The following is a 15,032-nucleotide window of genomic DNA, read 5'->3' on the forward strand; positions in this document are numbered from 1 at the left end:
TGTTTGAAAGACTTGAAAAATACTTTGTCTGCCACAATGAATTAATCCATCAATGGAAAAACTTTCAAAATCCGTGGAAGAAATGTGGCTGTGCCTGCACATAGTGTCTCTTAAAGGCATTTCAGTTAATATAACTTGTTTTGAGTTAATATTGAATAGCTTTGCTGACTGTGAATTGTCCCCCCCCCCCCCCCTTTTATTTTTCTGGGTATCAACTTTTACTATTTTCAGTTGTGCTGTATTAGATTCAAACTATCTGACTCCTTGCGTTCATTACATAAGTTCCAAGGGCAACTAATTCCTATTAAAGCAGATGTACGTAAGGTAATATCTTTAAGGAAACAAAAACAGTTTGTGTCCATATTTTTGTTATGGTTAGGAGCCTATTAGGAAAAGCAGCAGTGTTGCATGGTTCCTTCTGCGTAGGCCTCCTTTCCTCAGGAGATCTGATGTGAGATTGTGCCCATATACACTGAGCATGTTCTTAATTTGCACCAGTTTCAGATAGTTGCACAGTTTAGAGACATTTGTACAAAACAGCAGTGATGCACTGCTGGGGGTGTAAGCAGGTTTGTGAGTTGGGGTTGGTTCCAGGTTCTTTTGTTGACGTGCTTTGTCATCTTAAGCATGTTACTTAATTCCATTTTCTTCCGTTTGTAAAACAAGTATAATCAGACATTTTTGCAAGAGCTGTGGTTCACCTTTTGAAAACTAAAGAGTGTTGTCCATTCAGTGTATGTGAAAATCTAAGAGAAGGTGGATGTGTTTGCTTGAATATCCATCAGAAAGCATGCCTAAATGCCTTTTTTGCTTCTTGGGTCTGCAGAAAGGTGACATCATTGATATAATCAGCAAACCCCCCATGGGCACTTGGATGGGCCTGCTAAAAAAAACTTTCAAATTTATCTATGTGGACGTGTTAAATGAAGAGGAAGAGAAGCCGAAGCGGCCCACCAGGAGACGCCGGAAAAGCAGACCACCCCAGCCCAAGTCAGTTGAGGATCTCTTGGATCGCATCAACTTAAAGGTCCAAATTATCTCTTTCTGTTTACCCTTCCGTTTTGCTTGTGGGAAGGGGGCCACATCTGTGGACTTGTTAGTTTTGAAAGCTGCACACCAGATTCATAATCCTGAGGAGTGTGACACCACTTAGCAGAATTGAGTCTTAGCTGCAGAGTGAAAATAGCAGAGGCTGGGCAGAAGTGCCTGTCAGGTTTGATGAAGTGCTGCAGGCTGCAAGTTATATGCACTTGGAGACCTTAAATTGTTGCATAATACAGCTACTAGCTAACACACTTCAAAAGTAAGCAAAAAGTGTAAAATAACAATAGTTACCCTGTCTTTAAAAAGGAGGGGTATTTCCATGTTTCTGTTCAGAAGGTCTAGGGATAAACTCGTGCAGATGTCATTCACCCTTTGTACTTCCAAATACAAAAATATATACAGCATTCTAGTTATGGCACAGCTACTTCCCTGAACTCTGAGTAATGTTTATACTATCTATAATCCTATAATTTTGCTGTTATTTTTTTGCTGGTTGTGAGAATCTCTTCTAGTATCTTTATTGACAAAATAAGTTGAATAAATCTGTTGTCCTACAGCTCTTTTTTTACCTTTTTTTTTTCCTTTTATGCAGGAGCACATGCCCACTTTTCTGTTCAATGGTTATGAAGATCTGGATACCTTTAAGCTTTTAGAAGAGGAAGATTTGGATGAACTGAACATCCGAGATCCTGAGCACAGAGCCGTCCTCCTCACAGCAGTGGAACTTCTACAGGAGTATGATAGTATGTTGGATGTTTGAGGTTTTCAATTTTATTAGAGCTCTGCCGAGAACCTTGTGAACCCCTTAAAGCAGAAAACTGGTTCCAGGATTTTGATCTTCCCCACCTCCCCCACCAATCTAGTTATTTCCAGGGTAATCCAGTGTAACAGCTGTGACTTAAGACTTGTATTTGTTCTGCCAGAATTCTTTTGTTCATGTAAGCCCTGCTACCCAGCTTATTCCAGTGACGTCAAGTGTACAACACATACCCTTTAGAACACTGATGTTCAGGAGTAAATCCTGAGATAACCTACTGAAAATAAGGAGCTGAGGCATGGAGAACAGGAAAGAAGAAGCTTCTAGACTAGAGGGAAGAGACTGAGGTTATCTCAAGGGTAAGAAAAAGATCAAAGCCCAGAGGGCTGTGGAGAAGGGTAATGTGAATTAAAGTTTCTTTTATTTTACCTGCACGTGCATTCTCATACTGTGAATTGCAGGATGGTACAGGTAGCTTCAGGTTGTACACGACAACACAGTGATTTTCAAAGGGAGAAAATATACCAGTCAAATGCAAAGAGTGAAAGACAGTGACCCAACTATCTAAGATGCAGCAGTGCAATTCTGCCCGTTGTACACATGATCTCAGGCAAGAGGTTGCAAAGATGAGGGAAAGCAGAGTAAGCCATGGCAGTCAAATTGGATGACGTCTTTGCCACACAGGAGAAGTGGCACTGCACCATCCATGCAGTAGTCACAGTAGAGTCATGATAGAGTAGAAACATTTGAAAAGCAAGTGTAGCTTGAGACAGGAATTCAGATGTGCTCTATGCCTAGTTGCAGCAACCTGAGACTACTGAATTTCTCCTTTGTCCCTAAATGTCAGCAGAAGTTTAGTATCCCAGCAAGCAGAATCAGTGGAATGGATTGCGTGGGGGTTTTCTCAGCTGCTTCTGTGCAAAATCTTAGCTTAAACTGCCATAGCAGCAATTTAAACAGCTGCTTACTAAGTGGGCAATGCTTAATTCTGTTACAGATCAGTGTGTGGTTACTATCTCTAGACAGTGCTGTGTGGCCTGAGCTTTCACTGACATGTAGCTTTCTTGTTCATTTCCCAAAGAGGCATCCACAGTTTCTCCACCCTCCTCTACCCCCAATAAAACTGCAGTTGCAGAATTAGATTATTTTCACTTGTATCAGAATAGCTTTTCGTCACCTAATATGAACTTCTCTTTGTTATTTGCAGACCTATTTAGAATGCTCACTTCCCTGAAATAATTATTTTTTTTTAGGGCCCTTCAATTTTGGTTTGAAAACTTGAAGAACTATGTGATGTGGTGGTTGGAAAGTATAAATTCCAGTTCCAGGTCAGGGTGATGAAGAGAAAGAGATGGGGACCAGACAGCTGGAACCTGGGAGGGGCAACAGCAGTTAGTTCCACCCCATAATTACTTTTTATGTGCTGACAGTAGGAATTGGAATGGCCATTTCTGACATTTTATTGTAGGGGAAAAAAAACACAACATGAACTGTATCCTTGCATCGTGAATTTGGTTTTCTGTATCTTCAGCTCCAGATTTAGGTTCTTTACAAAGTATGATTTCTGACCACACATTCTGGGTAAATTCCTGGAATCCAGCCTATTCAGCCTGGATGGACCACATTTGAGTGTTGGCTTTTTGCACAGACCAAGGAAGGAAGGAATTTTTACCACTAGTCTCTCCCTTGTCCTTTCTCCCTTCATTATGGGACAATATCTAACTTTGCCAGACCCACTCCTGATCCTTTATAGAATCATAGAATCATTAAGGTTGGAAAAGACTTCAAGGATCATCAAGTCCAACTGTCATCCCAATGCCACCTAACCCACTAAAACATGTCCCAAAGCACCACATTTACACATTTCTTGAACACCTTGTTGGCACCTTGGAGCTGATGGCGACAACCTTGTTAAGCAAAAGTTTGTCCTTGGTTAGTGAGTGGAATGAAGCCTTGCGTGCATTCTTCACTTCTTATCAGCAAGGAAGAGGATTTTTGCTTATTGCCTTTTTACAACCAAGATGTTTGAGACATAACAAGTCCTTTCCTTATCAGGGCCTTTGACAGATAGTTAGTCCTGTACAGTCAGTTGTTTGTAGAGCTGGGGCGGTGTTGGTGCAGGTCTGAATTCTGGAGCTGGGGTTTTTGGCAGGGAGGTAGTTCTAGATCAGGTTCTAGCTCGCTTTATGATTCTAGATCACATTCTAGCGCGATTATTGTTCTGGATCACATTCTAGAGCGAGTTTCTAGATCACCTGTTTGTCCTATATCGCATTCCAGGTTGTGTTCTAGATCACTCCTTGGTTATAGAGCCCGTTTTAGATCAAGTTCTAGATCACATTCTGGTGCCATTCCAGCCCTCATTCTAGAACACATTGATGTTCTAGATCCCACTCTAGAGCTCATTCTAGATCACTTTGGTTCAATATGGCCTTCTAGAGCTTGTTCTAAAGTGCCATTCTGTATAATTCTGTGGTTCTAGATACCATTCTAGAGCACTTTGTGGGTCTAGATGGCATTCTAGAGCTCGTTCTAGATCACTTTATGGGTCTACGCTTGGTTCTAGCTCGCTTGTTGGTTCTAGCTCGCTTGTTGGTTCTAGATCAGTTTCCAGGCTGCCTTAGGGCTCCATTGGGTTCTGAGGGGGGAGGACCTAGTTCCTCTTGGTCCATTGTGGAAAGTAGGTCAGGATTATGACTTTATTATTTTTTACTTGATTTGGTTCTTTTTAGTGCTTTTTGCTTTTCTTTTGGTTTTTGAAGATTTTTAAGTCTTAGAAAGAACTTAGACACCATCACTTTAAATAAATTTACATGGTTGTAAGTTGCAGGACTTGGCCCCAAGGCACACACAGTCCATTCAGCTTTCATTATGTACCACACTGCTCCCTCACGCTTGTGCTGAGGCTGTTGCTTAATCCTTTACCAAATGATGATGGGATGAACGTTTCCAGCATTTGTGGTGGCTATTCCTAATGCTCACTTTTCTAAAACAGTGATCTAATACAATTAATACAACAGGGAGGATCACAGAATCATAGAATTGTTTAGATTGGAAAAGACCTTTAAGGTCATCAAGTCCAAACATTAACCTAGCCTGTCAAGTCCATCACTAAACCATGTCCCTAAGTGCCACATCTACACATCTTTTAAATACCTCCAGGGATGGTGACTCAGCCACTTCTCTGGGCAGTCTGTTCCAGTGCTCGACAACCCCTTCAGTGAAGAAATTTTTCCTAATATCCGTTCTAAACCTCCCCTGGCACAACTTGAGGCCATTTCCTCTTGTCCTATTGTTTGTTACTTTGGAGAAGAGACCAACACCCACTTTGCTGCAACCTCCTTTCAGGCAGAGAGAGATAAGGTCTCCCGTCAGCCTCCTTTTCTCCAGACTAAACAACCTCGGTTCCCTCAGATGCTCCTCATAAGTCTTGTGCTCTAGACCCTTCACCAGCTTCTTTGCCCTTCTTTGGACACGCAAGATAATGGTGTTGAAAATGGAAGGTTGAGAAGTTCCTGTTTGCCTGTTTTTCACTGTATTCTTGCATCCTTTAGGTAACAGCGACCAGTCAGGATCTCAGGAGAAACTTCTCATTGAAGGCCAAGGCCTAACCGGATGCTCTCCTCGGGATTCTGGCTGCTATGAAAGCAGTGAAAACCTGGAGAATGGTAATGGTGACAGCAATGAGCTTTATAAACCCTGCAGCCTGTTTTCAGTAGATAATTTCATGTACTTTCTGCTGCTGTTCCTAGCTAACACAAGCTGCTTCATACTTGACTTTCTCCTTTGCTCTGTCTCTTTCCCTCTTGGCTTGAGGCATTGGTTTTCATTGCTACTGTTTCTAATTTATTTATTTCCATTGGTAGGAAACAGATCACATTCCACAGATGATCTTTCTTTTGTGATCCTAAGGCAACAGGCACTCTCACTGCCATTCCCTGCCTTCTCCACTCCCTAGCATATTTTCATGAAACTGTGCCTTGTGGGGCTTGTACTACTCACACTCCAACAGCCCATGACTAAGGGACTACTGGCAATGGAGAAGTCACTGAACTTCACTTAGATTAGGAGGATTTCTTCTAAACCCATACAAAAACTGTTTAGAAAAAATATTCTCTGTTTTAGGCCATGTTTTTGTGTTTGCTTAGGTTGCTGTTGTGTTCTCCTCTGATCAGAAGCCAATGGCAGAGATTTAGGACTTTTTAGTGTATGAACACTAGCAGGTTAAATTAATTGGGAAGTTGGCAAGGAAATAAACTATGAAAAAAAAAGGTTAATATATCAGTTCCCATTACCTTATCTTGCATCAGTGAAAGGTGATGCACTGAAAAATTACAAAGACAGATAATAGAGATTACTCTGTTCTCAAGAAATCAGGTTGTTCTGCTGAGTGAGCGTGCTTTCCTTGAGGGATAGTGTAAACTTCTCATTAGGGATGAAATATTAAAATATATTAAATTGGTTTGAGTTTGACATAATCACTCCAAACATTTGAGCCATGGCTTGGCCTCAGACTGCCTGGTTTCATTGCTAACATCCAGCATAAACAGGAAACCAAGAACAGAAAAAGTAAAGATACTGTATGCCCCTTGTAATGGCCGTTTTTCCAATTTAAAATATGAGCTAAAGATCCTTCTGTTAGTATGCATTTTCTGTCAGTCTGCCATTCAGAAATAACCATTTATTGAAGAAAATTGCAATTTTCTTTGAAGCTGAATGCCTGAAATCGGCAGTACGCTAAATTCCTGAAAGCGGAAAGATTTTTGTTCTCAAATATGAATTCCCATGCAGTAGGCATGCTGGAATATAATCATAGCTAAATATATGGCATATGTGACAATTTTCTTTCTTTTTGTCTCTAAGTGCCATCATAATGATAGCTGTAGCACTGAAATTAAATTGCTGCCTGTACATTTTCCTTATTTTAACAATATAATAAAATCTTTAGAAAGCAGTTGTCATTGCCTGGCTGATTAGATCCTTACAATTACATTTAAGCTAATATTTCTATCTGAGTTTTGCAGAATGTGAAATAACACTGATGATTTTTATATTGCTTTTCGTGTATGGCTTGCTGCATTTCTGTATCATTTTTGCTCACAAATGCATTTAGTGCTTGTTTTGAAAACCGTTATGAAAAGAACATTTGGTATGGGATTCATTCAGAGATTTTGTCAAGGTTGGTTAATCTGAAATGTGCTCCACCTTCTTTGCAAAGTTTGTGGACCATAGTTGTTTAAATGCATATTATTTTCAAAATACATTGATTCTCATCTGTTAAAGTAAGGATAATCATTTGTCTAGTATAAACACCATAATGTGCAGACCAGCAATAATAAAGTGCCCTCCATAAGAGGGTAATGCATTCTGAGAAGAAATTGGTCTTCACATTTTCTGCGGAATGGCTATACATAATATTTTGATAACTAGTATACTGTCCTATGGTTTGGGCTGATATTGGACCTTTTGGCATCAGTTCAAGATTTCATAGCTGCTCTTACATTTTGGATAGAAAATGGTTTGCTATGTACTATGGCAGTGGTACAGATGTATCTTTCAGAGGTACTTCTCAGGGTCCCACTGCAGAAATATTTGGGTATTCTCAGAGGTATCCACAATGTGCTTAAAGCAGTGTTGTGATTTTATTCCCATTTACAGAGAACAAGGAACGTTGTGACCTATTTGGTGTTAGACAGGAAGAAAGTAAGAGCAAAAAGCAGCCATGCATGAGCAAACCATTAGTCCATATAGTCCAGTCCTTAGTTTGAAACAAGGCAGAGAGAGCAAGCTCTCCTTTAGACTTCTGACACCAGTGCAGATACTGGGCTTGTTTTGCGTGCAAGGTCATCTGTCTGACTGCATTTGGAAACCATATTGGAAATCTTGTTCTCACAGGACTAGCCAAAAGCAGATAGCTAGAGAAGAGTATAGGAACAGAGCAAGCATATCTGATGCTTCCCAGGGTACTCTTGGGCAATGAGTCATTGAAGGACTTCAAAAATTGGGTGCTGTTTCCTGGCGTTCATCCATTTTCCTGAAACTGTTTCTCTTTATGAACATCCCTGGTCTTCCTTAGAACCCCCATACCTAACAGTGTCTGTGTATAGACCTCTGTTATACTCCTTCCCAAGTCATCTCTTTGCTAATCTTAGAAGGCCTGTTAATTATTCCCTATAGGTCTTTCATGTCCCTGATCATGCCTGGCTTCTTTGAACCTTTTCTTGTGTTGTATAGCTTTTTTAAAGAGAGAGGGGACGGTAAGAGATCAAAATTGCACATGCAATGGACAGAGCTGAAGAAACAGACTTGGCTTTATCTGGTGGGATAAGGGTGTTCTGCGATTTGTGCAGAAGCTGAAGCCCAGATTTCCATGGTGCCAAGTAGGCATCCTAAGCACTATAGCATTCAGTGCTAATTAGAGAAGGAAGCAACAGAACAGGTGGCCACATTGCCTAATGTAATGTCATTTCTACTGGTCTGTAATGAGTGAAAAAAAGCAATGAGTCTGGGATTGTCTACCCTGCCATCATATTTGTTGTGTCAGCAGAGCTGTTTGAAATGTACACAAAATATAGCCACAGAGAGCAGGACAGGCCACTGAATGCATTCTGTGTGCGGTTTTGAATAGTTAACTTTCTGAGAACTGTCTTCCATACAGAAAGAAGTACTAAGAGAAACACTGAAAATTTCGTGCTGTAGCTCTGGTACTTCTGGAAACATTCCCCAAAATAATCTCCTTGCTTCTTAGGCAGATGATGACAGGGAATTGGAAAGTTCTGTCTCTGTATTCTAATGAGTCATGAGAGGTGGACAGTGCTTTTTCTAACCAAAACTGCATCATAACATTAAACAAAGGAGTTGAAGTATGCCTGTAGCTTGAACTGAACCTGGAAACAATATAAACTTCCGTTTCATTTTGTGTAAGGGTCACCTTTGTTATCTTAGTTTTCACCCAGACACCTTTGTCCTTTTGCACACATTTAAATCAGAGATGCTGCTGTGGTTGACAGCTCTATGAAAGGCATTAGACTGCTTAACTGTACCAGGGAATCATAAGAATGAATTATTATCAAAAATGCTAACATTAAAAATGTGTTTTAAACCTTACTAGCTATATACTTGAACCCTTGTAGGAATGTAACACTTGTGGACATGGCTTATATAGCTCTCCACTTCATGAAAACAACTTAAAAACATATTTAAAAGTCTGTTTTCAGGAACTATTTCCTTCCTTTCTTAACATCTAATGAAGTTACACCTGGCAGTCAGGAAGAGGGAAGGAATAGCTAGAAAAAGAGACATCACAGCTGCCCTCCTGATACTGCTCTTGACATAAATCTATGTAAGAAAAATTACATTCTGAACCCCTATCCTTTGTACAAAAGAGTAGCATTGAACTCAGCACTTTTTAAAAACCATTTTGAAGCAGAGAGCTTAAAGGTTGCATGTTTGGTTATATACTTTATAGAAGAAATGTTTTGAACTTCCATTCTCTCCACATTTGTATTTTTATGCAAAACGGGGCTGGAATTAACTAAATATTTGATTTTACTTTCCCCCCCAAAAAAATTTTTTTCTTGTTGATTTCTTCTTCCTTTTTCTGTTCCCCATTTCTTCTTTTTTCCATTCACAGGCTTTATATAGACATATCTCATTTCTAAAAAACAAAATGTTGTTTACCAGATACCCTTATGGCCTCAGTGAGAGCTTGTGTTGCACAGTAGTAGCATTTCTCACACCTTTTTTTTCAGTGTTGAGGTTCCTGAGTGTGCTTTCTTAAAACCAGTATACCCCTGATATACCCACTAATACCAGTATATAAACCCCTGATCAATATTTCAGATTGAAAAGAAGGTACATGGATTTTTTTACGTGAATCATAACAGCAAGCCCCAGACAATACGGTGAATTACTGCATAAGTCAGACATGTACAAGCAAATATGAATAATGAAAAGAGAACACTCCTTTCCATACTCATTACATATTGACATCAGTGCCTGAAGGCACTAAAAAATGAATGTAACATTTCTTACACATGTCTTTTTAATGTGGTTGTAAGTTATTTTCAGAAGGTGTTGGCCTAGCTCCATGGAAAGGTGCAGGTGGAGAAGTCTTTCTGCTACTTCTCTGAGCTACCTGAAGTCAAGGTTGTAAGAAGGGAGTCGACTTAATGTGTGATGTGTCTTCATTGGCATTTTGGAGAAATGGTAATATTTAGGTTGAGTAGAGCTGTGAACTGTACAGCTTCTGAGAAAGGAGTTCCTGTATGCTTCCATTATAGGCACGCGTTAATTTTAGATAGAGTAACCTTGCTGGCATGCCAGTAAATGGAACTAACTTTTGGGGGGGGAGAATGTTTTCCCTATTTTTCTTTAGATGTAACTTCCATTTTCTTTGCTAGTTTTCTGTATACTTTGTTTTTTAAACTGGTCAAAGAAAGAGGCAAGAGAAAGAGAGAAAGCAAGCTATTTCTCATTTAGGTTAAACAGGTTCTTTCTTTCATATTCAAAGCAAGCAGTGTATATTATTCAAAAGCCAAGCGTTGTGCTCCTTTCAGGATAAAGCTTTGAAGGCAACCTATATGAGAAGAAAGCATCTATTGCTTAAAAGTATACCAGATTAATTTAGTTCCAGTGAAGTTAGCAAAACTTCTCAGATCTCTAAAAGTAACTGGTCCTTTAATTGGCAACTATTGGTTGCCTGTTATTACAGACTTTTGATACCATTTAGCCAAATATGTTGGTTTGGGGTTTTTCGTTGTTTTGGGGGTTTTTTTCCCATTGGAAAAATAAATTTCAAGCTTTATCTATCCTGATTTTAGAAATCTTATTATACATGGGGGAAAGTAGCCCTGTCAGCTTGAACACAACAGCTGTTAAGGATGTGCTGTCATTCTGAGAGGTTGTCTGCTTTGAGACAAATTTAATTCTGTCTTGTTAAAAAGAATAAAAATAAAAATCTCTGCAGTATTTGAGAAAGGACCTTGTATTTCATGCTAATGAATGCTCTAATGAGCTCAGTCCCTTTGATCAGAATTTTTCTGTCAAGCAGATTTGATGGACTTCAGTGTTTCAAATCAGTGGCACACATCTCAAAAAATATAAAAGAAAGTTTACAAATAACATTGATTTATGTCATCTCATCTTAAGTGGTTATAATAAAACACCACATCTCTAAGACCTTTCATTTCAATAAACTATGACATGAGAATAACACTTACATTAGTCACACTTGAAACTCCCTTTTGAAACACTTCTCCATTTCATAGTAAAAGACCTTTTTCCATAAAACTGCTGTCCCTAAAAGTAACCTTACAAAGAGACTGGTGCAAAACCAGTCTTCCAACACTTTTTTTTTGCTGTCTTGTTTGCCATTGCGAATAGTTTGTTGCTCATTTCAAAGATTAAATAACACTATTGGCACACTTTAAAGTGAATAAACAGGATCTTTTTTTTTTAAAAAAAAAAAAAAAAAGCTTTCCTGAGCAATCTGGTGAATCTCATTAGAAGGTGAACATAATTATTGATATCCTAAACAAATTAGAAAAGTAGAAAAAAAGCTAAGTCTTTAGAGTTATTTCTTTGTGGGGTCAAACCAGGTCATATAATGGGTATAGGGTATCAGTTCTAACTGTAGGATATTTTTACACTGAAAAAGGTTTACATGAGCTAAACCTCAAATTTCTGCAAATCAGAGAGTAGGAAGGATATTATGTATTTTAAATGTATTTTCCTTACATGGCCACATTTACCAGTTCTTCATGAATGAAGCTGAAGCTCACAAATTCATATGCTTAAAATGGCATTGGGTTCTTGTACATTTAGGAGTGATCCATTATTTACACTGCAGATTTTTTTTTTTTTAATTGTGGACTGTGATTTGTTTGCTTCTAGGTAAAACTCGAAAGACCTGTCTTCTGCCCTCAAAATCAGCAAGTGAGCATAACTTTAAGGAATTCAGCAGAAACCAGCTATCAAATTATCCTACACTTCCACTGACCAAGTCAATAGAAACTCTACAGCAAGGAGAAAAAGCAAGCCGGTTGAGTTGTGCGCATCGTGCTCTGAAGAGCTCTGTCAAACCTCCAGCTGTTACGGGTCTGAAGAAGAACCGTAGAAGCTTACCGGTTGCCGTCTGTCAGAGCTATGAAACTCTGGATGGCCCGCAGGGTGTAGATACATGGCCAAGATCTCACTCTCTGGATGATCTCCAGGGAGAATGCAATACTAATCTACAGGATGCTAGCAAGGAATTAGGTTCTTTTCCTCAGGATTCACTGGATATAGCAAAAAAGGCAACTGGCTTTGCCCGGCCGCCCCTGTCTCATGGAGGCAGCTGTATGGTAGATGACTTGATGGGCATGCAGGGTAAAGGAGTTGCTAGTTCTCAGAAGGGAAGAGCTAAGGAATTGGATGGCTCTGTAATGGAGTCTGCAGGTGGAAAGCCTGCTCTGTTCCCCCTGAAAAACTGTGAAGCTCAGCCTGCCTTAGCGATGCATCTTGCAACAAGGACGCCTCTGGAAACACAAAGTAAAGGCTTTCATGACCTTGCACGGGCTGATTATGCTCCAGTCCTCAAGGGAGGTCTAGAAGCTGAGCAAAAAGGCACAAATGAGGCAAGAATGCAACCAAAAAATCCTTCTCAGCCACCGCCTGTCCCTGCCAAAAAATGCCGAGAACGCCTTTCTAATGGATTATATCATCCTCCTGTGACCCCAAGTGGAAACAACTCAAGCCTAGAACCACCATGTTTGCCAGTAAAAAAGAGCAGCTCATCCACGCCCATTGATTGTCATGGAGTACCTGTCCGTAGGACATCTTCTGAACAGGAGCCCAGTAGCCCTCCTAGCCCACTGCCACCCTGGCTGTCGGAGCTCCCAGAGACTGCTAGTGTTCAGCAGCATGTGATAAAGCTAGGTCCTGCTTCAGGGAGGAAGTTCTCTTGTAGCAGGGGAATGGATCTGGAAATGGTAATAGAAAACAAGTTGCAGTCTGAAGACATTGATCTTACTGAAGAACCGTACTCTGACAAGGTAAGGACATTGCGTCAGTGTTTTTATTCTACTGGCATTTCAAGGAATAGTCTCTTAGTTATTGTACCTATTGTATTTTTGTGAGTAACCAGCCTAGATAAACCATATATCATTGGGACATTATGCATTCTATAACTATGTTTGTCTTTGCTATCAGGCCTTACACCTAAAGTAACTCTTGTGTTGTCGGGGGACTGAGAAATCCTAGACTTATTCTGACCATTCATCTTTTCAGGCCACTAGTACCTTGGTGGCATTGGGCATGGAGATGTCTCTTTCTCTGCTAGCATGGGGAAGTAAAGCTGAAAAAGGAAGTCATTATTAGATTTGATGCTTCCAAGAAAATCTGAATTGATAGCATAGTGATTTGGACATCTTTTTGGGAAGGAAGGAGTCCTAAGGTCCAGTCCTTCCTTTAGAGATTGCTTTTTCAGTTTTCATGGAATCTCAAAGAAAGCTCCTTCTTGCTCCCATCCTGCACTTTTCTTTACCTTTGTATTGATCGATCTGTATTCTACACTTCTTCCATATATCCTCTCTCCTCTGTGTCTGGCTGGGAACATTCAGCACGGTCGCTGTGGCATTCCTGAGGCTTTGGTACAGAGGTATTCTGAAGACTTAGACCAGCCTGAAAAGGATGTTGCCACAAACATGGACCAAATCCGGGTAAAGCAGCTGAGGAAGCAGCATCGCATGGCAGTGAGTATTTCCATAAACTAAATTTTCTGTTGATGAGCAGAATTTTAAAAAGGACTGGCTACTGGTAAAGGAAGATACCTGCAAAGTCCTGGTACAAAAGTGCTTCCTGTGTTCACCCAGCAGGTACAACATAGTTAGGGGTACTACAAGGGGGACGAGGTACCTCCCCTGTCCCAAATGAGGACAGTTAGTGGTTGAAAACAGAGCGGATGGCCCTGTCTTTTGACTGAATAATAGTCTTGAAAGTCTAAGCAGACTGCAGGCAGTGGTAGCAGACACTCACTAAGGAGGTCATGTATTAAACACTTCTGTATTGAAATCTGAGAGGTTTTACTCCCCTTTTTAATTTCTTAAACTATACTGTTGTCCACTCCTCCTTAGCAAAAGCAGGAGGGGGAAACCGCCAAAAGCTTTCATGGCTTTGTACAAGAGAACTTGGTCTGCCTGAGGAGGTAATAGGCAAAATTGGTATTCTCTTGCCTTACTGAGAAATTAAATGGATCACCCTGGAAAGTCCTGTCACTGGCTGCTTTTCACTGATCTCAGTCTAATTCAGAATGGCACATGACAGTTGCCTAGGCAGCCAGATACTGCCCAGTGCGTCTGCACTGACAAAATTGTTCCTGTTGCTCCTATGCAAGGTGATCTTCCCCTTTCCGTCCACACCGTTCTCGTACTGACAAATGTGGCATCAGAGAAGTTTAAATGTCTGCGATGAAATTCTGCCAGTTTGGAAGAAAAAACAAAAGAAGGCATGCTGTAAAACAAGCAGTTATGTTTAACATTAAGGGTTCCTTTTTTTTTTTTCTTTCCTGCCCAGATTCCAAGTGGAGGGCTTACTGAAATTTGCCGAAAACCTTTATCCCCAGGACTTATCACCTCAGTATCTGACTGGCTGATTTCCATTGGCCTACCTATGTATTCCAGCCTGCTCACAGAAGCAGGATTCAACACACTGAGCAAAGTGCCTTCTCTGTCACAAACTTGCCTTCAAGAAGCTGGCATCACAGAGGAAAGGCACATAAGCAAGCTCCTGGCAGCAGCAAGACTCTTCAAACCTCTTGATCCAGAGGCAATTTAACATGCTCCATAGTGTGGCATTGCCTGGTCAAGAATCCACTGCTTCTCCCTGCACCAATATTGCTCTAATTACTTCACATAGCTACAGGGATCAAGGAAGTGGCTCCCAAGGACAGGCAGCTATCTTCTTGAAAGGATATGAAATGTTTCTATTGCTGTCTTTTTCAACTGAAGGAGAAGAGAAGCAACCACCAGGTAACAGAGATGTGGTCCTTCCCTACCCCCTCACTACCCTGTGAAGTATTCCTGTTTCATAAAGTGCACAGGGTTGACCTGAGAATCAGACAGCTTCACAGAATTCAGGGACCCTTGCACATTTTCCTCAAGTTTGTGAAAGTAATACTAGTAATAGGCCCTGTTTCTATGGAGAGCTCCTTAGGCTGGGGGTCCTCTGTAGATCTAGGTTCCAGGTTCCTGGG

The 15,032-nt window shown here is 40.4% G+C and overlaps 1 protein-coding gene across 1 annotated transcript in view; it reads left to right on the forward strand.

The window, feature by feature from the left end:
* SASH1 (SAM and SH3 domain containing 1) overlaps window positions 1–14,614 on the forward strand; it is a gene marked incomplete at its 5' end in the record, with an annotated part of 61,386 nt that extends 46,772 nt beyond the window's left edge. The window contains 6 exons of the mRNA XM_010077717.1: window positions 827–1,027; window positions 1,637–1,787; window positions 5,356–5,469; window positions 11,696–12,834; window positions 13,402–13,533; window positions 14,354–14,614. Of these exons, the coding sequence (XP_010076019.1) occupies window positions 827–1,027; window positions 1,637–1,787; window positions 5,356–5,469; window positions 11,696–12,834; window positions 13,402–13,533; window positions 14,354–14,614 (1,998 nt within the window). The remainder of the gene's footprint in view (window positions 1–826; window positions 1,028–1,636; window positions 1,788–5,355; window positions 5,470–11,695; window positions 12,835–13,401; window positions 13,534–14,353) is intronic.
* Between the last annotated feature and the right edge of the window lie 418 nt (window positions 14,615–15,032).

Source organism: Pterocles gutturalis, unplaced genomic scaffold (assembly GCF_000699245.1).
Source record: "Pterocles gutturalis isolate BGI_N339 unplaced genomic scaffold, ASM69924v1 scaffold2011, whole genome shotgun sequence".
In the NCBI taxonomy this organism is placed as follows: Eukaryota; Metazoa; Chordata; class Aves; order Pterocliformes; family Pteroclidae; genus Pterocles; species Pterocles gutturalis.